We start from the raw sequence: 24123 nt of genomic DNA, 5'->3' as shown, positions 1-24123 counted from the left end.
AGATCTTACTGCAAATGGGCTTGGGCTGACTGGGTGTGGTGCCTCACGCCTGTAATCCCAGTACTTTGAGAGGCTGAGGCGGGCAGATCACCTGAGGTCAGAGGTTTGAAACCAGCCTGGCCAACATGGTGTCTTCATCTGGAAAAAAGAAAAGAAAAAGGAAAATGTTATTGGGTATATGACAAACTAGTTTCATAGCTTATTCTGGTTTTTTGTTTGTTTGTTTGTTTTTTGAGACGGAGTCTCGCTCTGTCACCCAGGCTGGGGTGCAGTGGTTGGATCTCAGCTCACTGCAAGCTCCGCCTCCCGGGTTTGCACCATTCGCCTGCCTCAGCCTCCCAAGTAGCTGGGACTACAGGCGCCCGCCACCTCGCCCGGCTAGTTTTTTGTATTTTTTTTAGTAGAGACGGGGTTTCACCGTGTTAGCCAGGATGGTCTCGATCTCCTGACCTCATGATCCGCCCGTCTCGGCCTCCCAAAGTGCTGGGATTACAGGCTTGAGCCACTGCGCCTGGCCAGCTTATTCTGTTTGCTGAACATGTTTGAGAATTATTTTAGGCCAGGTGTGGTGGCTCACACCTGTTATCCCACCACTTTGGGAGGCCGAGGCAGGTGGATAATCTGAGGTCAGGAGTTCGAGACCAGCCTAGCTAACATGGTGAAACCCCGTCTCTATGGAGATGTTTAGGACAAAAGGATTGCTTGAGCTCAGTAGTTCAAGACCAACCTGTGCAACATAGCAAGACCTGATTTCTTTTTTTTTTTTTTTTGAGACGGAGTCTGGCTCTGTCACCCAGGCTGGAGTGCAGTGGCCGGATCTCAGCTCACTGCAAGTTCCCCCTCTCGGGTTTACGCCATTCTCCTGCCTCAGCCTCCAGAGTAGCTGGGACTACAGGCGCCCGCCACCTCGCCTGGCTAGTTTTTTGTATTTTTTAGTAGAGATGGGGTTTCACCGTGTTCGCCAGGATGGTCTCGATCTCCTGACCTCGTGATCCGCCCAGCAAGACCTGATTTCTAAAGATGAAAATATTGGTGTGGAGTTGGGAAAGGAGTGTGAGGGTACAGTGTATACTGCTCAGGTGACAGGTACACTCAGAATTTACCACTAAAGAACTCATCTATGTAACCAAAAACCACCTGAAAAACTGTTGAACTATATGAAGAAATAGATAAAAATTATTTTAAAATCTATTACGAAGTTAATTTTATATTTTTTACTTCTATTAGGGAACCTATTGATAATTTAACTCCTGAGGAAAGAGATGCAAGGACAGTCTTCTGTATGCAGCTGGCGGCGAGAATTCGACCAAGGGATTTGGAAGAGTTTTTCTCTACAGTAGGAAAGGTAATCTTAACCTGTTTAGGGAGGTCAAGTAGGTAGAAATTGCAAGAGAAAACATCTAAACATCAAATATTTCATATGATTTAGTACCAGTATTTGTTTGTGGTAATGTTTCCACAAACAAATTTTGCATCTTATAGTATTGGAGTTGATAAATGTTACTACCAATTGGTTCAAAGATATAGATAGGATATAGGAATTGTCCCACAGATTTACTTTTTCAATTAAATTTTTAAAAATGCCTTCATCCTTCAACATTAATGTCTCCTTGAAATATATCTGCATGGCTTACAGTGGATGGTTGCACAAACAGAACTGTGTTTTCTTCATAGGTTCGAGATGTGAGAATGATTTCTGACAGAAATTCAAGACGTTCCAAAGGAATTGCTTATGTGGAGTTCGTTGATGTTAGCTCAGTGCCTCTAGCAATAGGATTAACTGGCCAACGAGTTTTAGGAGTGCCAATCATAGTACAGGCATCACAGGTAATTTTTTTCCTGGTTAAGAGTTTGATTATTGATGTTGTTTAAAGCCTCTTGTTGCATGGCATACTGCTGTTGTGTTCTGTGACTGCTACTCATTACGTTGAGTCGGATGTTCTCAGGACCTTTTTTTTAACTTTGCCTTCATTAACATTGATAGTTTTCTCAAGACTGTCATCCTATCTTTTCTCCTTGTGTTTGAAATGTAATGATTTTGCCTTTTGTTTTGTTTTGTTTTGTTTTTGAGATGGAATCTCTGTCACCAGGCTGGAGTGCAATGGCATGATCTCGGCTCACTGCAACCTCCACCTCCCGGGTTCAAGTGATTCTCCTGCCTCAGCCTCCTGAGTAGCTGGGATTACAGGAGCCTGCGACCATACTCGGCTACTTTTTGTATTTTTGCTAGAGATGGGGTTTCATCATGTTGGCCAGGCTAGTCTTGAACTCCTGACCTCAGGTGATCCTCCTACCTCAGCCTTCCAAAGTGCTGAGATTACAGTCATGAGCCACCACACCCGGCCTTGTTTTTGAGATAAGGTCTCTGTTGCCAGGGCTGGAGTGCAGTGAGATAATCACAGCTCACTATAGCTTTGACCTGCTGTACTCAAGCTGTCTTTTCTCCCCAGTTTCCTGAGTAGCTAAGACTACAGGTACGTGCCATCACTCCCAGCTAATTTTTAAATTTTTTGAAGAAACAGGGTCTTGCCATGTTGTTCAGGCTGGTTTCAAACTTTTGGGCTCAAGTGATTCTCTGGCCTGGGCCTCCTGAAGTGTTTGGATCACTTGAACCACACTGCACTTTGACAGCATTTCATATTTTAGTTTTTTGGCCGGGCACGATGGCTCACGCCTATAATCCCAGCACTTTGGGAGGTTGAGGTCAGCGGATCTCCTGAGGTCAGGAGTTCGAGACCAGCCTGGCTAACATGGTGAAACCTTGTCTCTACTAAAATAAAAAAATTAGCTGGTCATGGTGGCAGGCGCCTGTAATCCCAGCTACTTGGAAGGCTGAGGCAGGGGAATTGCTTGAACCTAGGAGGCAGAGGTTGCAGCGAGCCGAGATCATGCTGTTGCATTGCAGCCTGGGCGACAAGAACCAGACTCTGTCTCCAAAAAAAAAAAAAGAAGAAGAAAAAAGAAAAAAAATTACTCAAATTATTTCCTATGTTGGAAGACAAACTTAGTAGCTGGGTATGGATTGGCTGGACCCAGGGCTAAGAAGTAGCATATTAAATAAAGTTTTTAATATGCTGTATAACAGGTTGTTACCTGTTGTAGAGCAGTACTACCCAGTGTACTCTAGTTTGTTACAAGAGAAGCCTGTGTTAGAATGCAAATGGACAATTTTTTTTTTTTTTTTTTTGAGGAGATCTTGGTTATGGAGGGATGACAGCTGACTCAAAATGTTGGCTTGGTGATACAGTTTATGTTATGGCATATGCCCCTTATTTTATCACAAACAACTGCATGCTTGGTTATACCAATCTCAGGAGTATTTTAACGAATATTGGTTGTGTCTAACAATTCCAGGAAGCATTCTTCTCTGTATTTAGTGTATGTGATATCAGAATGCATCTTAAGATTGTTGTCAGAATGTAGGTTCATGATTCATTTTAGGTGTTAAATGTAGCCTGCTTACTTTATATGTGGCTGGCATATGCTCTGAAAACGTTCTAAAATAAGCAGGGTGTGATGGGGTGTGCTGTAGTCCTTGGCAGTCTCTAGTGGCTGAGAAGGAAGGATGATCACTTAACTTGAGGAGTTCAAGACCAGTCTGGAAACATAGTGTGAGACTCTGTCTCAAAAAAAAAAAAAAAACTCTAAGTAAAATTATTTTCATTGTGGTTTTATACACACACATTTGGCGTTTCAACCATTTTTTTAACCATTTTGAAAGTGTACAGTTCAGTGCTATTAATTACATTTATAATGATGGAATAATCATCCCCACTAATCATTTCAAGAAGTATTCATTGTCTCATATAGAAACTGTACTCTGAGATGGACTCTCGCTCTGTTGCCCAGGCTGGAGTGCAGTGGCGCAGTCTCAGCTCACTGCAAGCTCTGCCTCCTGGGTTCATGCCATTCTCCTGCCTCAGCCTTCCAAGTAGCTGGGACTGTAGGCGCCCACTACCGTGCCTGGCTCATTTTTTGTATGTTTAGTAGAGGTGGGGTTTCACTATGTTAGCCAGGATGGTCTCAATCTCCTGACTTTGTGATCTGCCTGCCTCGGCCTCCCAAAGTGCTGGGATTACAGACATGAGCCACTGCGCCCAGCCAGAAACTGTACTCTTGAAGGTGTAACCCCCTAATTTCCTGCAGGCCCTTGGTAAAATGTAATCTACTTCCTCTCTATGAATTTTGTGTATCCTAGATGCCTCCTATTAAGTTGATCCTTATGTAGGGTAGTATTTTTATCACTCTAAACTTTGACATTAGTTATGCAAATGGAAGGCGTGTGTCTTTAAACTGCTGTGTATTAACTCTGTGACATGCATTTTGTCTTATAGGCAGAGAAAAACAGAGCTGCAGCAATGGCAAACAATTTACAAAAGGGAAGTGCTGGACCTATGAGGCTTTATGTGGGCTCATTACACTTCAACATAACTGAAGATATGCTTCGTGGGATCTTTGAGCCTTTTGGAAGGGTAAGTCCACAGTCTTCAGTGAATCTTCAGTAGGTTGTTGATCTGAGTATGACTACATAATTTCTGTGTGTCCTCCTTGTGTCTGGCATTGTGGTCTTGAGCTCAGTTCAGAACAGCTTGGATTTTGTTCTGGAGGACTTCTCTGTGCTATATACTTAAACCAAAGGTGTCTAACTAGTTTTGTGTTAAGGAGATACAGTTTCCAAGACTGTTCTGTCACTGTGAGCAATGAACCTTTTCCACTCAGTAATTTTAGCAAAAGGCATAAATTTAAAAGGAGCTAGATAGAACAAATAAAATTTAACTTTTAAAAATGGATTCACCGGCCAGGTGCAGTGGCTTACACCTGTAATCCCATCTATTTGGGAGGCCGAGGCAGGTGGATTGCTTGAGGTCAGGAGTTTGAGACCAGCTTGGCCAGTGTGGTGAAACCTTGTCTGTACTAAAAATACAAGAAGAAAGAAAAGAAAAAGAATAATCATAGATATTTGAGAAATCTACTTACCATATAAAAATGAACATCAGGGACTGGCGTGGTGGCTCACGTCTGTAATCCCAGCACTTTGGGAGGCCGAGGCGGGTGGATCAAGAGGTCAGGAGATCGAGACCATCCTGGCGAACACGGTAAAACCCCATCTCTACTAAAAAAAATACAAAAAAATTAGCCGGGTGTGGTGGTGGGCACCTGTAGTACCAGCTGCTCGGGAGGCTGAGGCAGGAGAATGGTGTGAGCCTGGGTGGCAGAGGTTGCAGTGAGCCGAGATCGTGCCACTGCACTCCAGCCTGGGCGACAGAGCGAGACTCCATCAAAAAAAAAAAAATAATAATAACATCAGAGAACAGTTGATACTTAAATTAGTTACTTTAGAGTATGGTTTGTCAAACTGTTGCTTAAATTTTGAGATGAGAGTTTCACTCTTTTCCCCTAGGCTGGAGTGCAATGGCACAATCTCGGTTCACTGCAACCTCTGCCCCCCAGGTTCAATTGATTCTCCTGCCTTAGTCTCCTGAATAGCTGGGATTACAGACTCCGACCACCACACCCACCTAATTTTTTGTATTTTTAGTAGAGACTGGGTTTCTCCATGTTGGTCAGGTTGGTCTCAAACTCCTGACCTCAGGTGATCTACCCGCCTCGGTCTCCTGAAGTGTTGTGATTACAGGCATGAGCCCCTGTGCCCAGACCCATTTTAGGTTGTCAGTGCCATATGGACTTGTTGCAAGTACGCAACTCTCCTCCAAACAGCTGTAAGCTGTTAAGAAAATGAGTATGGGCAGGGCACAGTGACTCAACCTCTGCCTCCCGGTTCAAGCGATTCTCCTGCTTCAGCATTCTGAGTAGCTGGGCGTACAGGCATGCGCCACTAAGCCCAATTTTTGTATTTTTGGTGGAGACCTGATTTCGCCATGTTGTTGGATACCTGTTTCACCTGGTCCCAAACTCCTGACCTCAGCACTTTGTGATCCCAGCACTTTGGGGGGCTGAGTTGGGTGGATCACTTGAGGTCAGGAATTCGAGACCAGCCTGGCCAACATGGTGAAACCTCGTCTCTGCTAAAATGCAAAAATTAGCCGGACTTGGTGGCATATGCCTGTAGTTCCAGCTTACTACTCTGGAGGCTCATACAGGAGAAACATTTATAAAACAAGTCAAGCTGGAGTTGGTCCATAGGGTATATGTAGTTTGCTTACCTTTGCCTTAGAACAATTAGTCTGTATTAAGTGCCCAACTCCATTAAACGTTAAACATTATGTAGCAGCTTTAATAAGAAGCCCTTTTTATTTATTTTTATTTTTATTTATTTATTTATTTTTTTAAGACGGAGTCTTACTCTATTGCTGGGGCTGGAGTGCAGTGGCTGGATCTCAGCTCACTGCAAGCTCCGCCTCCCGGGTTCCCGCCATTCTCCTGCCTCAGCCTCCCAAGTAGCTGGGACTACAGGCGCCCGCCACCTCGCCCGGCTAGATTTTTGTATTTTTTAGTAGAGGCGGGGTTTCACCGTGTTAGCCAGGATGGTCTCGATCTCCTGACCTTGTGATCCGCCCGTCTCAGCCTCTCAAAGTGCTGGGATTACAGGCTTGAGCCACCACGCCCGGCTGAAGCCCTTTTTAAAGGTTTAATTTTTTGGAGTCTGAGTCTTGCGCTGTCGCCCAGGCTGGAGTGCAGTAGCACAATCTTGGTTCACTGCAACCCCTGCCTCCCAGGTTCTAGTGATTCTTATACAGCTTCCCTAGCAGCTGGGGTTATAGGTGCATGCCGCCACACCTGGCTTTTTTTTTTTTGAGACGGAGTATCACTTTTGTTGCCCAGGCTGGAATGCAGTGGCGTGACCTCAGCTCACCGCAACTCCCGTCTCCCGGGTTCAAGCGATTCTCCTGCCTCAGCCTCCCAAGTAGCTGGGATTACAGGCATTCACCTCCACGCCCTACTCATTTTGTATTTTTTTTTTTTTATTATTATTATACTTTAAGTTCTAGGGTACATGTGCATAACGTGCAGGTTTGTTACAGGGTTTCTCCATGTTGGTAAGACTGGTCTCGAACTCCCGGCCTCTGGTGATTCGCCCTCCTCAGCCTCCCGAAATGGTGGGATTACAGGCGTGAGCCACTGAGCCCGACCTTATTTTTTGTGTTTTAGTAGAGATGGGGTTTCACCATGGTGCCCAGGCTGGTCTCGAACTCCTGAGCTCAGGCAGTCTGCCTACATCAGCCTCCCAAAGTGCTGGGATTACAGGTGTGAGCCACCAAGCCCAGTCTAAATGTTTATATTGTTTATTTTTTGCTGACTAATGCTCCTAGAATATTTTATCCGTATCGTAATATAGCCCCACTTCATACACGACTACCCCTTTTCTAGAGGCAGCCGTTACCTGTTTTTTTTTTTTTTTAAACATCCTTCCGTAGACATTCTGTGGCTTAGCAAATACTAGCCAATAAACTTTGCTTCTTTTTTTTTAAATTTTGGTAAAATATACTTAACATTAAAAGTTCCTTCCTTATTTGAGATAGAGTCTCCGTCTGTGACTCTGACTGTAGTGCAACAGCGTGATGCAAGCTCACTGTGTAGCGTCCACCTCCTTAACATGTGATCCTCCTGTCTCCCAAAGTGCTGGGATTATAGACCTAAGCCAACCCACCTGGCTGGATGCTCTATTTTAGTTTTTCACTCCTTTTTTTTTTTTATGGACAGCTTAATTGGGAGATTGTGTTACAATTCACTGATTGAAAGTAAACTTAATGGTTTTTAGTTAGTACCGTTCACAGAATTGTGCAGTTAACACCAAATTCATTGGAATAACTTTTAGTTACTCCATTTTTACAATTCTGCCTGGTATAATTGGAAATTACTGCTTGGTGTTATTAGCATAGTGGGAAGGAAACATTGATTTTGTTTCTACCTTCTAATGGTAATTTACGATGGATTTCTGGTTTTCAGTGGTTTAGTATTGATGTAAAAGATAATCTTAGTTTAAAATCATGTTTTTTTTTTCTCCCATCTCTGCTCCCCAATGCATAATTTCTTCCCTGGGAAGTATCTAGAGTCTGTTTTTGTTTGAGACCAAGTCTCACTCTGTTGCCCAATCTGGAGTACAGTGGCATGCTCTGGGCTTGTTGCAGCCTCTGCCTCCCGGGTTCAAGTGATTCTCCTGCTTCAGCATTCTGAGTAGCTGGGCGTACAGGCATGCGCCGCTAAGCCCAGACAATTTTTGTATTGTTGGTGGAGACCTGATTTCGCCATGTTGGTGGATACCTGTTTCACCTGGTCCCAAACTCCTGACCTCAGGTGATTCGCCTCCTTCAGCCTCCCAAAATGCTGGGATTACAGGTGCCAGCCACCACACCCAGCCTAATTTTTTTTATTTTAAATATAAAATTATAGTTTCTAGACTTCAAAAAGACTTCTTGGTGACGAGGTTTTGTGATAAGTCTTCTGTTTTGGAGGGTGAGGAGACTAGTAGATTTTTAAAACCGTGTCTCAGGGAATAAAGTAGTTTTGTACTCTGCTTTTGAGTTAAATAGTAATTATGCTTTTCAATTATAGATTGAAAGTATCCAGCTGATGATGGACAGTGAAACTGGTCGATCCAAGGGATATGGATTTATTACAGTAAGTAATTACCATAATTACATTACTTAGGTTTTTTTTCTTCTTCTTTTAACTGTATTTGCTGTGTTGCAAATCAGATCAGTCTCTAGTTCCTGGCCTTAAGTGACGTCCTACCTTAGCCTTCCAAATTGCTGGGATTTACAGGACTGAGCCTCTGTGTCTGATCAAAAAAAGTTTTTTTCACAGCAAATTTTAATATGCCCTTGTAACAAAAGGCAGGCACAGCTCACACATGAATGTGAAAACCAAATCATCACACTTAGGAACTCCTAAAATTTTTTGATCTAAGTTGCATAGGAAAAGTACAATAAAAGTACAATAATAGTTAATAATGATGGGGAAGGCAGCATGTTTAATATTTTCAAGTGATTTAAATTTAGTTTTTGTGGCTGGGCGCAGTGGTTCACGCCTGTAATCCCAGCACTTTGGGAGGCTGAGGCGGGTGCATCACCTGAGGTTAGAATTTCGAGACCAGCATGGCCAGCATGGCAGAACCCTGTCTCTACTAAAAAGTACAAAAAGTAGCCAGACATGGTGATGGGTGCCTGTAATCCCAGCTGCTTAGGAGGCTGAGGCAGGAGAGTCACTTGAATGTGGGAGGCGAAGGTTGCAGTGAGCCAAGATCGTACCACTGCACTCCAGCCTGGAGGACAAGAGCGAGACTCCGTCTCAAAAAAGAAATTTTCGCACAGTTGCTACTTTTTAGTAAGCAGCGGTTACCATTTATTATATAATGAAAGTTTTTTAAACGATGTGTTAGTCCATTGTGTGTTCCTATAAAGTAATACTCAAGACTGGATAATTTATAAAGAAAAATTATAAAGACAGGTCTCACTATGTTGGTTAGGTTGGTGTCAAACTCCTGAGCTCAAGTGATCTCCCACTTCAGCCTCTCAAAGTGCTGGGATTATATGCATGAAGCTCTGCTTCTGGCTTTACTTTTTAATTAATTAACTTGTTTTTTCATGAGCTAGAGTCTCGCTCTGTTGCCTAGGTTGTAGTGCAGTTGAGACCAGCCTGGCCAACATGGCGAAACCCCATCTCTACTAAAAATACAAAAATTAGCTGGGCATGGTGGTGCTTGACTGTAATCCCAGCTACTTGTGAGGCGAGGCAGGAGAATTCCTTAAACTCAGGATGTGGAGATTGCAGTGAGCCAAGATTGTGCTATTGTGCTCCAGCGCTCCAGCCTGGGCAACAGAGTAAGACTATGCCTCGAAAAAAAATAAAACTAAAAATAAATAAATATAAAATAATTTAAGAAAATAGGTTTATTACGTTCTGCAGGCCATATAAACATGACACTAAGAGCTGCTCAGATTCTGTGGTGGCCTCAGGAAACTGTTAATCGTGCTTCACAAAGCCTTTACTTGTGGTTATTTCTTGGAGGAGCAGGTGTGTCACTTGGAGAAAGGGAGGAGGAGAGAGGAGGACGTCCTGTGAAGTAACAGAGCAAGAACCCTTGCCCATTAGCAGGGGGAGTGCACCAAGCCATTCATGAGGGATCTGCCTCTTCATACTTTTTGTCAAGTCACACCTTCCATAGTGGGGATCCCATTTCAACATGAGGTTTAGTGAGGACAAGGATCCAAACTATATTACTGTGTTCCTATTATCCTTTACTATATTCTATATATACATATATATAGGATGTATATATATGGTCAGCCAGATAGTCATATAGTTGATACAGTTGAATGTTTTATACTACTTTTTTTTTTTTTTTTTTTTTGTTGAGACGGAGTCTCGCTTTGTTGCCCAGGCTGGAGTGCAATGGCCGGATCTCAGCTCACTGCAAGCTCCGCCTCCCGGGTTCCCGCCATTCTCCTGCCTCAGCCTCCCGAGTAGCTGGGACTACAGGCACCCGCCACCTCGCCTGGCTAGTTTTTTGTATTTTTAGTAGAGACGGGGTTTCACCGTGTTAGCCAGGATGGTCTGGATCTCCTGACCTCGTGATCCGCCCGTCTTGGCCTCCCAAAGTGCTGGGATTACAGGCTTGAGCCACTGCGCCCGGCCGAATGTTTCATACTTCTATCTCTGATAACCTTTTGACACGTTGTTAACAGTTAAATAAATGAAGGTCTGTTAACAATCCTTTTTTACTTAAGATCCTTTTTTTTAATGTACATACCTCACAACCAAGACTAGAATTGTTTTATCAAAAATGATTTTGGGCTGTGTGTGGTGGCTCATGCCTGTAATCCCAGCAGTTTGGGAGGCTGAGAGGGGTGGATCACCTGAGGTCAGGAGATTGAGACCATCCTGGCCAACATGGTGCAACCCCGTCTGTACTAAAAATACAAAAAATTAGCTGGGCATGGTGGCGGGTGCCTGTAATCCTAGCAACTAGGGAGGGTGAGGAAGAATTGCCTAAACCGGGGACTCAAGAGGTTGCAGTGCACTGAGTTGGCACCACTGCCCTCCAGCCCGGGTGACAGAGCAAGAATCTTGTCTCAAAAAATTTTTTTTTAAAAAGTGTTTTTGGCTAGCCATGGCTGCCCTGTCTTAGTAGGGTTATGAGGTGACAGTTGAAGTAATTGTAAGAAGATTTAAGAAGATATGCCTTTTACTTTTAAAAGCGAAGTGTTTTTATGTATTAACATCTCATTATGAAACTTATACATGATGGTACTTTTTCAGATGTGTGAGCTCTGTAATCTTTCAAGGTCCTGGAAACATTTTTTTTTTTTGAGACGGAGTCTCGCTCAGTCGCCCAGGCTGGAGTGCAGTGGTGTGATCTCGGCTCACTGCAAGGTCAGGCTCCACCTCCCGGGTTCAGGCCATTCTCCTGCCTCAGCCTCCCAAGGAGCTGGGACTACAGGTGCCCGCCGCCTTGCCTGGCTAATTTTTTGCATTTTTAGTAGAGATGGGGTTTCACTGTGTTAGCCAGGATGGTCTCGATCTCCTGACCTTGTGATCCTCCTGCCTTTGCCTCCCGAAGTGCTGGTATTACAGGTGTGAGCCACCGCGTCCGGCCTGGAAACAGTATTTTTGAAAGTACATTATATATCTCTTATCGGGAAATTAAAATTGTTGACTTATATCTACATTTCAATAAAATGTAAGCCTGTTGCCGTGTTGATAGCGAATCTGTTTAACTTGTCGTGGGGCTGTTACCTACCTCAGTGAACTGGTGAAAGGAGAAAATTATGAAACATAGCTCACCAATTTTATTTTTTTATTCTAGTAACTTTAGTGTGGATATTTTCCACCTTTTTTCCTCCAAATAAGCCATTGTGGGTATATGTGTAAATCACAATTTTATATATATGTAATTTATATCAAGTTATGTATTTAATTGCTTATATAAAAGTAGTGTTATATATGTGAGGATTATATTGACTTTTGTCAGTGGGCACATTTTTATTAGAAAAGTACTAAATTCTACCTCAGGTGTTCTGCCTGCCTCGGCCTCCCAAAGTGCTGAGATTACAGGTGGGAGCCACTGCACCCAGCCAGTTTTCACATTTTCTAACCACGATCCCATGTTCTCAAATATAAAGCTGTCATTACTGGTAATATCTTTTATGTAAACTACCACATCAACAAGCCTAATTTAATTTGCCTGTGTCATCTTCATGTGTGTTATGTTTGCTACTTACCACTTGGAAATTCTACCTTAGTATTCAGGAGTAATTATTGAATATACTAAAAATATATTTATATTTTAAAGTATAGTTTATATTTTAAAAACTAAAACACTGTCTCCTGTCCCCGCCTCCCCCATCATACAGTTTTCTGATTCAGAATGTGCCAAAAAGGCTTTGGAACAACTTAATGGATTTGAACTAGCAGGAAGGCCAATGAAAGTTGGTCACGTTACTGAACGTACTGATGCTTCGAGTGCTAGTTCATTTTTGGACAGTGATGAACTGGAAAGGACTGGAATTGATTTGGGAACAACTGGTCGTCTTCAGTTAATGGCAAGACTTGCAGAGGGTAAGTTCCTTGCTACTACGAATGATTTACTGTAGGTATTGTAATGGAAAAGAAAGGTAGCCATGCAAACTAAGAAATGGAAAAAGATTTTATCTTGTTTTGTAGTTGTTATCCTTAGGCACACTGCATGTTATTTTATAGATGATGTGCCTTGTATTAATGTGTGGAAATCTATATTATGTGTTTTGAACGCCACAGCATAATTTGCAAGATTTCCTTTATGTAGTGTTTATATGTCATACTTAGGAAGTTACAAGTTTTTCTTTTTGTAATTTCTTATTTTTTGATGCAGGGTCTGGCTCTGTTGCCCAATCTGGAGTGCAGTTGTGCAATTCTGGCTCACTGCAACCTCTGCCTCTTTGGCTGAAGCCATCCTCCCACCCTAACCTCTAAATAGCTGGGACTAACAGTAGTAAACCACCACCACCATGCCTGGCTAATTTCTGTTTTTTTTTGTTGTTGTTTGTTTGTTTTTTTGTTGTTGGTTGGTTGTTTTTAAGAGATGGGGTTTCTGCTGGGTGCAGTGGGTCACGACTGTAATCCCAGCACTTTGGGAGGCTGTGGCAAGTGGATTACCTGAGGTCAGGAGTTCGAGACCAGCCTGACCAACATGGAGAAACCCTGTCTGTACTAAAAATACAAAATTAACTGGGCATGGTGGCGCATGCCTGTAATCTCAGCTACTCAGGAGGCTGAGGCAGGAGAATCACTTGAACCTGGGAGGGGGAGGTTGCAGTGAGCTGGGATTGCGCCATTGCACTCCAGCCTGTGCAACAAGAGTGATAGTGCATCTCAAAAAATATATATATAGAGAGAGAGAGATGGAGTTTCACAATTGTTTCCCAGGTTGGTCTCGATCTCTGTTTAAGTGAACCACCTCCCTGAGTGCTAGCTAAGATAACAGGCGTAAACCACTACACTCGGCCCTCCTCGCAGTTTGTTTTAGTGAAGTGATCATGATATTAACCACCCAGGAAACTTCGTTTCTCTGCTCTCAACATAGTAAGAACTTTAAGACTATTCTTTTACAGGTACAGGTTTGCAGATTCCACCAGCAGCACAGCAAGCTCTACAGATGAGTGGCTCTTTGGCATTTGGTGCTGTGGCAGGTAGGAATTGAATCTTTTCTAATTTTAAATCATTGTTTTTTTCATCTAATTCGAAAATTTTCCAAATTTTTACATTCAAAAGGACTTACTGAGAATTCAATTCATCAAGTACTTATAACCTGTTAGTTTCTAGTCTTCTATTTAAGGAAGTGGAGATGTAAGCTAGAATTAACCATGCATCAAAATGAGCTGTCAGGACAATTTTAAACCCTGCACCCCAGTTTTTAGTTGAAATTCATTGACATATTTTAAATTAAGTGATATATTTTAAAATATATCACTTTTATTGAATACTACAAGGTCTGTATTGTTTGATCGAAAAATATGTTTGTTGTAATATTCGAATTCAGAAAATACTAGAGGCATTTAAAACTTTACTTAAAACTATTGTAGTAGAGTGTAGAGACAGTTATTTTTCTTAATAGTACATACAAATTTAAGATCATGAATTGGGAGATGGAGATTTTGGAGACAACAGGAAAAGAAGGGTGAATTGACATTTTTACAGTTGTGTAAAAAGGGATTTAGTTTATAAAACACTCATTCCCCCGTGCACCCCTCCCCACCTTTTTAAATTTATTTTTTTATTTTTATTTTTAATGACAGTTGACTTGCTCTGTTGCCCAGGCTGGAGTGCAGTGGTGCAGTCTCGGCTGACTGCAACCTCCGCCTCTTGGGTTCAAGCAATTCTTGTGCCTCAGCCTCCCGAGTAGCAGGGATATTTTTAGTAGAGATGGGGTTTCACCATGTTGGCCAGGCTGGTCTTGAACGCCTTACCTCAAGTGATCTGCCTGCCTTGGCCTCCCAAAGTGCTGGAATTACAGATGTGAGCCACTGCATTGGGCCCTCATGCCTTAATTACCTGTAACTTCTACATTGACCCAAATCTAGGAGATAGGATAGGATTTAATTTTGAAATGTCAAAGACATGCCTTTAGAACATTATAAGAGGAACCTTGTAGTGTAGAGACCCGCCTGCATCAACCTCCAAAATCCTGGGCTACAGGCATGAGCCGCCTCACCTGGCTGGTCCTTTGACCTTATATACGAAGTGAGACTGTAACTCAGAAGATATATTTTAGACCCTGGTAGTACTGCATCTGAATGTATGGAGAGGTCCTGTGGTTGCTTCATGACTTTCTTCGAAATTGAAGGCTCAATATTTAATTCAAGTAGATCATTTCTGTTCTTACATTTATTTTTTCACTGCTTTGTCTTCTTAGTGGATGTTCTTAAGTGTGTGAGTACCTTTAGAAAACCTGCCTTTGGTTTCATTTCCTTTCAAATTGTATGACTTATCTTGAAATTTGACAAGCAGTTACTCCCTAGAATTTCTGACGATGCCAGTTTATACTTATAAGAAGAATCAACCAGTAAGGCATTTGTGTATTTCACAGTCATTTGATCCCTCCTTAAGTTATTCCATTGGATTAATACATATTTTGAGTTTATAGTGTTAGCTATTTGATCCTTTATAGTGAATAATTGTCAATTGCTACTTGCTCTAATTGATACTAAATTCATTAGAAAATTATACCCTATTATTGCAGTTTAAAAGGTTTTTTTTGGTTTGGTTTTGTTTTTTAACTAGAAAACTGTTTACCTATTTTGCTTCCCGTTGTTCATATTGTTCTTTGACAATTTAGAAAATTTTTAGTTCCTGTTCTAGGTATTCCACTAAAGGGTGGTGAAAGATTTGTTCCTGCCTTCAGGGAATTGATACAGTGACAAAAAAGGGTCATTTATAGACAATTACTCTTACACCCTGGATGCTGTATCAGATACCTTGATTTGCTCTGAATATCTTCAGTTAACTGAAGATAATCCTCTGTTAAATATCAGTTCTACCGTCAGCCATTATTTCTTTTATTATGTATGACTGTACCTCTTGGGTTCTTTCTTATTGTATAGTTTATATTAAGATTGTTTGCATGTAGGCAGCTAAAATCCTAAAGCTCCATATGGATTCCTGATAATAGTCCCTACCCTTTATCTATGTATCTTGTTATATTCTCTTTTTTAGTGCTGGTGGTAGAGATGATTTTAAAGATCATTCTGTTTTATTAGACTTACTATAAATTTCTTCTGTATTAATAACACTCATGTTTTAGGTGAATATCTGTGTAACTGATGTTTTTCTCCAGATGGTGGTCATTAAAATACTACATATAACCTGTTGAAATAAAATTGTTGAGTGTTCACTGTGTTTGAGACCCTTGTCCCCTAAGTCTTTTAAAGCTATTGGGTGAAACCAGGGGTGGATCATCACTATATCCACATTATTTTATTCTGCCAGTTTGATAGGCCCTTTCTAAGATAGGTTAGAGTCTTTATCTTTATGAAACCCATGCTTTATTTTTTACTTTGTCACAAATGATATGACAAATCATTTTTGAAATTATGATTGGGTTGATAGACAAAATAGCATGGATTTCTGATATCTATACATTTTTTCCCATTTTAGGAAAAAAAAGACAAATTGTGTTATTATTTAAAGTTTATTGATACTGTTCACATGGTCATGCCTTCAAGTTCCTTCAGTATACACCAGTTACATTTCTTCAGCTCCCTGAGATGCCAATTTTGAGCACCTGGGACCCAGGTATTTTATCCTGATACAACTTGGGCTGCAGATCCCGGTACTTTTTTTGCCCATGTTTTATGATCGTTTTCTGTCCCCAGCAAGAAACCCGTATATGTGGTAATAAAGTGTTGAAATTGGATCAGATTTTAATGAAAATTAGGTTACTGAATCAAAATTTTGATGTTGTATATTTCTATCAAAAGAACTTCAGGAGAGCATTATAGCACTGTGGCAGACTTAATCTTCAGGCTTGCCACTGTTGCACTCTGTAGCAGTTTTAAGATGGCGTCCACTGTAGAAATCTAACGATTATATGAGAAAATATATTGGTCACATCCCTCTTATTTTTAATACTGATTGATTTTCCTAAACTTCATAGCTTGTAAGAAAACTCCAGAGATTTTTATGCCTGCCTTGCTAAATTTTTACACTAGGCCAGGAAATCATTAATCAAGTTGACCCATTATGGGCTAGATTTGACAAGTTAAATCTTTGAAAAGTCCTTAAAAAATAATATATACATACTGTTGGAATGGTATATTTCCCAATGGTGATGTTCTTCCTAAATTGGGAAATCATTGAAACTGTTACAGCTTTTTATGTGCACTATTTACAATTTTACAATATCCTTTTAAAGTGTTAAGTACTATGGCCACTAAAAATATAAATACTTGTATTTCCTCCCAAGTACTTGGAATTGAATTCTCAAGATCAGGGTTTTTCATTCATTTTCTGACCGGTGTGCTTCCCTTTCCCCATTTCCCATTATTCCCAGCTGTAAGTAGTGTAGTGGAATTCACTTGAGATACGGAAGAGTAGTTTAGTCTAGGAAGAGAGAGGGAAAAGTAAGTTTCCCAGGATAAGAGGGGGAAAAAAGGCCCCAAAGCCTTGTCAATGAGGAATGGGGAAGGAGGTTTTGCTGCCAGGTTTTACTAAGTACATTTCAATAAACCCTGCTGTTGTAGTCCTCTTTTATTAATGCTTTCCTGACATTTACCCTGTTAGTTGAGGCTCTTCATTGTTCCTGCACTGAGCTGTAGAATTCTCTTTTGTTATAGATTTGCAAACAAGACTTTCCCAGCAGACTGAAGGTGAGTTGAAGTGTTTCTATTTTTTATTTTTGCCTTTGAAATAGAATTAAATGTAGTAAGACAGTTTTCTGTATTTATTGTCATATTTTTATACCAGTAATTTGGACTGAATTTTGACACAATGGCACATAGTGGTATATTCATAGTAATCTGTCTATATTTCAGAAGACCTAACCCAAATTAATGGACTTAAAAAAAAATCAAAATAACAATTTTTTTTTGCTTTAGTTTGCTTAAAATTTTCAGCCTTGTTTTTGTTTTATGCCTGTGTGTTCTGAGTGTTGATAAGTTGCATATAGAAGTCAGGAAATGAAGTATTTTCTTGTTAACGAGTAGGCAAGTATTTTATTTTATTTTATTTTATTTTATTTATTTATTTTTGAGACGGAGTCTCGCTCTGTCGCCCAGGCTGGAGTGCAGTGGCCAGATCTCAGCTCACTGCAAGCTCCGCCTCCCGGGTTCACGCTGTTCTCCTGCCTCAGCCTCCGGAGTAGCTGGGACTACAGGCTCCCGCCACCTCGCCCGGCTAGTTTTTTTTTGTATTTTTTAGTAGAGACGGGGTTTCACCGTGTTAGCCAGGATGGTCTCGATCTCCTGACCTCGTGATCCGCCCGTCTTGGCCTCCCAAAGTGCTGGGATTACAGGCTTGAGCCACCGCGCCCGGCTAGCAAGTATTTTAGAACATGGAATGTGGAAGTTGTGTCAGTATAAAATTACGAATCATGCTATAAAACTCACCTTTTTTTGCTTAAGACATAGTACTCAGTGATTTATTTAAGCCAGTACCAAGCAATAAGAGGTTTATCCAAACTTAAATTACAAGCATATTTCAGAGCAACCATTCATTAAGTAGGCTATGATTTCTTGTGTTTAGTTATCACTAAATCTCTGTTGCTTGACATGAGCATTTTGCTGTTAATGTAAGTTCTGTATCTTTTGTAGGAGTATGCTTAATGTTTAGGGAAATGATTATGAGAAAGATATGTCATGTTCCATCATAGACAAGAATTAAATTTTTTCACAAACAAGATGCTTCTACTCAGTGCTGTTTTGTTAAGAGATTTTAAAAAGATTTTCCCAGATTTACTGTGTTCTGCATTGATCTAGGTTGAACGTGAATATTTGTATAGTACGTTTTCTTAATATTTTTTAGTATTCATGGTATATAATCATACTAAACTTGAGAAACTGGAAGAATCAAGTCTTCCTCAGTTGCGTTTAGACTTTCTAGTTTTTTCAAGGATACTTCCATATCTTCTGTAAGCTATTCAGTGATCTTCATTTTTGCATAGTTATAATACACTCTCGAATCTAACTTTTTTCCAGTAGAATTTGATGTTACATTAAAATTTTGTTTAAAATAAAACTTTATAAAAGAAAAAATACTTGTATATTACAGAGAAGCTAAAGTACTTGTAATGCTACCAGAAAGTCATCATTTTATGATATATTTTATGCACAGCCCTAATTTCTTGGTGTAATAGTTTTGATACTTTAAGTGATCGTTTATTTTAATTACCGTAATTTCTAATGCACTGTTTTATCCTTAGCTTTGTTGTTATTATGTTTTGGAATGAAATTTGGTCAGATAATATGATTACGGTGAGTTCTGTAACAGCTACTGGTAATATTTTTGTAAATCACATGAAAGCGTTGGAGCAACTGTCTTGGAAAATGCTCTTTAAACTTCAAACCCCAGTATGTTTTGGTAGTAGTGGATATTACACATATATGCTGCTCTTTTCAGTGTTCTTTTATTGTGCTCAAACATCATTTTTAAAACATTAATAGGATTTATTTTTCTTAATAGGATTGTTATAATAGGATTTATTTTTCTAGGACATTGTCTTTAAACACTTGGATGATTTTATATGTCTTTTAATTCTTTTATAATTACAGTTTGTAGATTTAAAAAACTTCATGGGCAGAAAGCTGAGAGATAGGAAAGGATATAGATTTATTTGGCATTTCAAAAGATTTTGTTTTATTCCTTCTTATTCGGGTATTGAGATTTTGTCTGATCGAATTGATTTTGATAACACATAAAGTTTAATTTCCCTCTTAAAAATAGGATTCTCAAATTTCTGAATGTCTGTTTCAAGTATTAGGTTACCTCAGTTTTCTGGCACCTAAAGCTACTGATACATACTTTAGTAGCAATATTAAATAAGGCAAAATACTCCGGTGACATCCTAGTTACATGCTTGGGGTGGGTTTTTGGTTTCGTTTTAAAGTATTTGTGAGGGATACTTTCATGCATTTTCCATGAAACTAATTTTTCTCTCTCTTTTTTTAGCTTCAGCTTTAGCTGCAGCTGCCTCTGTTCAGCCACTTGCAACACAATGTTTTCAACTCTCTAACATGTTTAACCCTCAAACGTAAGTAATGGACTTTATTCTTGATATTTCCTATCAAGATGTTAATAGAGTTGTTTTGAAAAGATATTTTCCATATATTTCTCTCTCTCTCTCTCTTTTTTTTTTTTTTTTTTAAGATGTAGTTTCGCTCTTGTTGCCCAGGCAGGAGTGCAATGGCATGATCTTGGCTTACTGCTACCTCCGCCTCCTGGGTTCAAGCAGTTCTCCTACCTCAGCCTCCCGAGTGGCTGGGATTACAGGCATGCGCCACGACACCCGGCTAATTTTGTAGTTTTAGTAGAGACGGGGTTTCACCATGTTGGTCAGACCAGTCTCAAGCTCCCAACCTGATGTGATCCACCCACCTCAGTCTCCCAAAGTGCTGGGATTACAGGCATGCGTCACTGCGCCCGGCCTGGTATTTCCATATTTCATTTGAAACTGCATAGTTGTGATCCTTTTAAAATAATTTTTCAGACAGGTGTGGAAACTATGCCTAGCTAGTGATTAGGATACTAATAACTGTTAGCATTAGAATGCTAGTAACTATGCCCAGCTAGTGATTAGGATGCTATTTTTTTAACTCTTCGCATTGGTTTTAAATATCGTATTTATAATATAGTACATCCAATCAAAATGTAGATTTGTTTCGATTTCGATAAGTTACATTTCATATAATGACAGTTGTATGACTCATTCAAAGAGTCTTGAATTCTTTTCAAATTTATCTATAAAATGGTGATAAACTTTTGTGGTAAGTATCGTTTAATAGATAGCATTGAAGTATTTAACTTTTTTTGTTGGAGCCAGAGTCTCACTCCAGGTTGGAGTGCAGTGGCGCCACCGGCTTTATCTCAGCTCAGTGCAACCTCCATCTCCCAGATTCAAGCAATTCTCATGCCTTCCAAGTAGCTGGGATTACAGGTGCACACCACCACGCCCAACTACTTTTGGGTTTTTAGTAGAGACAGGGTTTTCTCATGTTGGCCAGGCTGGTCTCGAACTCCTGACCTTAAGTGATCTGCTCGCTTCAGCCTCTGAAAGTGCTGGGATTACAGGCATGTGCCATGATGCCTGGCTGATTTTTGTATCTTCATAGTAGAGATGGGGTTTTGCCATGTTGGCCAGGCTGGTCTTGGACTCCTGACCTCAAGTGATGTGCCAGCCTCCCAAAGTGCTGGAATTACAGGCATGAGCTGCTGTGCCTGGCCCATTTAACTATTTAAAAGTCACTTTCGGGTTATGCGGAGTCATAAAATTAGGTTGGGATCAATGTTTTCTATCTTATTTGGCTTTGATTTTCCCCAGAGCCCTATACCTTTTAACTTTTTTTTTTTTTTTTTTTGAGATGGAGTCACCTAGGCTGGAGTGCAGGGATTTGATATTGGCTCACTGCAACCTCTGCCTCCTGGGCTCAAGCGATTATCTTGCCTCAGCCTCCGGAATAGAAGGGATTACAGGCACCTGCTACCACTCCTGGCTAATTTTTATATTTTCAATATAGACCGGATTTCTCCATGATGGCCAGGCTGGTCTCAAACTCCTGACCTCTGGTGATCTGCCCACCTTGGCCTCCCAAAGTGCTGGGATTACAGGCATGAGTCACCATGCCCGGCCTCATTGAAAATTTATTGTTCAGGGCCGGGCATGGTGGCTCAAGCCTGTAATCCCAGCACTTTGGGAGGCCGAGACGGGCGGATCACGAGGTCAGGAGATTGAGACCATCCTGGCTAACACGGTGAAACCCCGTCTCTACTAAAAAAAATACAAAAAACTAGCCGGGCGAGGTGGCGGGCGCCTGTAGTCCCAGCTACTCAGGAGGCTGAGGCAGGAGAATGGCGTGAACCCGGGAGGCGGAGCTTGCAGTGAGCTGAGATCTGGCCACTGCACTCCAGCCCGGGCGACAGAGCGAGGGTCCGTCTCAAAAAAAAAAAAAAAATTATTGTTCAATATCAGACTGCAGTGTTCTTTGGGAAAGAGACATTCTGTCAGTGTGCTTTTTCCCCAAAGTATTTTTTTTAATTCATAGAATATTTAATTTTTCTGATACATTTGTAAATATATATAGTTTGTTTCAATAGTATTTAAGAGTCCTTAATACTTTCTTACAGAGAAGAAGAAGTTGGATGGGATACAGAGATTAAGGATGATGTGATTGAAGAATGTAATAAACATGGAGGAGTTATTCATATTTATGTTGACAAAAATTCAGCTCAGGTATTTTCATCTTTATGAATGATGTTAGGTTGTTTATCTCTACTTAATCTTCACACATATGTGGTGCATGTTACGGTCACTGTCTTCCATTATAGTTTTTTTGTGTGTGTACCTGAAAGTAGCTTTAATATAGTTGCTAAATAAACCCTCCAAAATAAAAGAAAATCAGTAACATTTTGATCAGGGTATGAGAGGAGTTTCTAGTAATGCTCAAAGCTTGCCGTGAAATCTTGGCATCTTGATTCATTCTTAGACTGCATATAAATCATACAGAAAAGATAAAACAGGGCAAGTTTGGGAGCATAAGTCATTTTTCAATAAAATTCTGCTCATACTTACTAGCCAGTGGAACAATTATGGTAAACCCTTTTGTGGTTATAGAGCACTAAGTTTCTACAGGCAACTTGAATGAACTTAACCTGGGTCCATTTTGTATACAGCAACATCTTTACCTTTTTTTCATTTTTTTCTGTGTTTTAGGGCAATGTGTATGTGAAGTGCCCATCAATTGCTGCAGCTATTGCTGCTGTCAATGCATTGCATGGCAGGTGGTTTGCTGGTGAGTTTGAATTTATTTTTTTGACTCATTGTTATTAGGACTCTAAAATGAAGACGTTAAACCCAACATGTCTGTTTCTTTCAATAGGTAAAATGATAACAGCAGCGTATGTACCTCTTCCAACTTACCACAACCTGTTTCCTGATTCTATGACAGCAACACAACTACTGGTTCCAAGTAGACGATGAAGGAAGATATAGTCCCTTATGTATATAGCTTTTTTTCTTTCTTGAGAATTCATCTTGAGTTATCTTTTATTTAGATAAAAATAAAGAGGCAAGGATCTACTGTCATTTGTATACAATTTCCTGTTACCTTGAAAAAATAAAAATGTTAACAGGAATGCAGTGTGCTCATTCTCCCTAAATAGTAAATCCCACTGTATACAAAACTGTTCTCTTGTTCTGCCTTTTAAAATGTTCATGTAGAAAATTAATGAACTATAGGAATAGCTCTAGGAGAACAAATGTGCTTTCTGTAAAAAGGCAGACCAGGGATGTAATGTTTTTACTGTTTCAGAAGCCTAACTTTTTACACAGAAGTTACATTTCACATTTCACTAATGTTGATCTTTGGCTGATGGTTGAACAGGTTTCTGAAATACACATCTAGTGTATGGAAATACAAGACAGCTAAAGGGCTGTTTGGTAGCATCTCATCTTGCATTCTGTTCAATTGCCAAGAAAGGGAGATTTCAAAATTACAATATTTCTTGATGGTATCTTTTCAATTAATGTATCTGTAAAAGTTTCTTTGTAAATACTATGTGTTCTGGTGTGTCTTAAAATTCCAAACAAAATGATCCCTGCATTTCCTGAAGATGTTTAGTGAGAGTCTGGTAAGCAAAGCAGTCAGAAAGAAATAGGAAATGCAGAAATAGGTTTTGTCTGGTTGCATATAATCTTTGCTCTTTTTAAGCTCTGTGAGCTCTGAAATATATTTTTGGGTTACTTCAGTGTGTTTGACAAGACAGCTTGATATTTCTATCAAACAAATGACTTTCATATTGCAACAATCTTTGTAAGAACCACTCAAATAAAAGTCTCTTAAAAAGGCCACAGGAAATCTTCATTTTTCAAATGTTTTCAAGTTACAGAAATTTGAGAATAGAGTATTAGGTTCTTTTAGTCGCAATTCATTGCTTTCCACTTGGGAAAATGTGCCAAGTCTGCAGAAACGTGCCCTCACCTTGCCCCCCCATGAATTCCTTTATGCCATTATAGTCTAGCCCTGTGTATTTTAGAAGAATATATCAAAACTGAGGGGTTTACGAAAAAGAAAAGCGAACAGCCGGGCCTTAAAACCTGGGCATTCTTGGTCTCCTGCATTGGGCATATTTGTGAAGAAAAGTTTCACCATTTACAATACATACTTAACAAAATGGCTTAACTTCAAACTGGTTTCCCAAATTGATATATCTGCATATATTACTGCATTAAGGGGTTTTCAGCTTCCATACTAGTTGGAAAGTAAGCCATCACCATTTATACTCAATTCTCTTCAACTGTTTGTATCCTGGTAAATCTTTTGAGTAGGCAATGCTGCTCCTAATTTACCTTCAAATACTGATTTCCTTACCTCATTTGTTCAACTTTTTTTTGTTGTTGGCATTCAAGCACAAGTTTTACAAACTTCGTTTATTTAAAGAGCTTGAGTTTGGGGGAGCATCAGAATTTCATATGAGTCA

At 40.2% G+C, this 24123-nt stretch overlaps 1 protein-coding gene and 1 non-coding gene across 11 annotated transcripts in view; one reads left to right on the top strand and one right to left on the bottom strand.

Annotated features, from left to right (window-relative positions):
- The window catches only part of RBM39 (RNA binding motif protein 39), a 41142-nt gene extending 17650 nt beyond the window's left edge, over nucleotides 1–23492 (top strand). For 7 of the 10 annotated variants that reach the window (XM_033186262.1, XM_033186267.1, XM_033186270.1 and 4 more), the window contains 11 exons: nucleotides 1228–1345; nucleotides 1675–1827; nucleotides 4335–4472; nucleotides 8515–8580; nucleotides 12315–12519; nucleotides 13551–13628; nucleotides 17253–17303; nucleotides 19600–19681; nucleotides 21772–21877; nucleotides 22358–22436; nucleotides 22524–23492. In XM_033186262.1, coding sequence (XP_033042153.1) covers nucleotides 1228–1345; nucleotides 1675–1827; nucleotides 4335–4472; nucleotides 8515–8580; nucleotides 12315–12519; nucleotides 13551–13628; nucleotides 17253–17303; nucleotides 19600–19681; nucleotides 21772–21877; nucleotides 22358–22436; nucleotides 22524–22624 — 1177 coding nt within the window. In that variant the 3' untranslated portion in view covers nucleotides 22625–23492. The remainder of the gene's footprint in view (nucleotides 1–1227; nucleotides 1346–1674; nucleotides 1828–4334; nucleotides 4473–8514; nucleotides 8581–12314; nucleotides 12520–13550; nucleotides 13629–17252; nucleotides 17304–19599; nucleotides 19682–21771; nucleotides 21878–22357; nucleotides 22437–22523) is intronic. The other 3 variants (XM_033186265.1, XM_033186264.1, XM_033186263.1) reach the window with 3 other exon arrangements.
- Nucleotides 8759–8858, bottom strand: LOC117069170. The gene has a single exon (XR_004431418.1). It is a non-coding gene; the product is annotated as a small nucleolar RNA U13 (small nucleolar RNA).
- Nucleotides 23493–24123: the final 631 nt, after the last annotated feature.

The sequence above is a fragment of the Trachypithecus francoisi genome, unplaced genomic scaffold, assembly GCF_009764315.1.
Source record: "Trachypithecus francoisi isolate TF-2019V2 unplaced genomic scaffold, Tfra_2.0 Lachesis_group21, whole genome shotgun sequence".
Classification (NCBI taxonomy): Eukaryota; Metazoa; Chordata; class Mammalia; order Primates; family Cercopithecidae; genus Trachypithecus; species Trachypithecus francoisi.
This window is presented reverse-complemented; position numbering and strand designations above follow the sequence as displayed.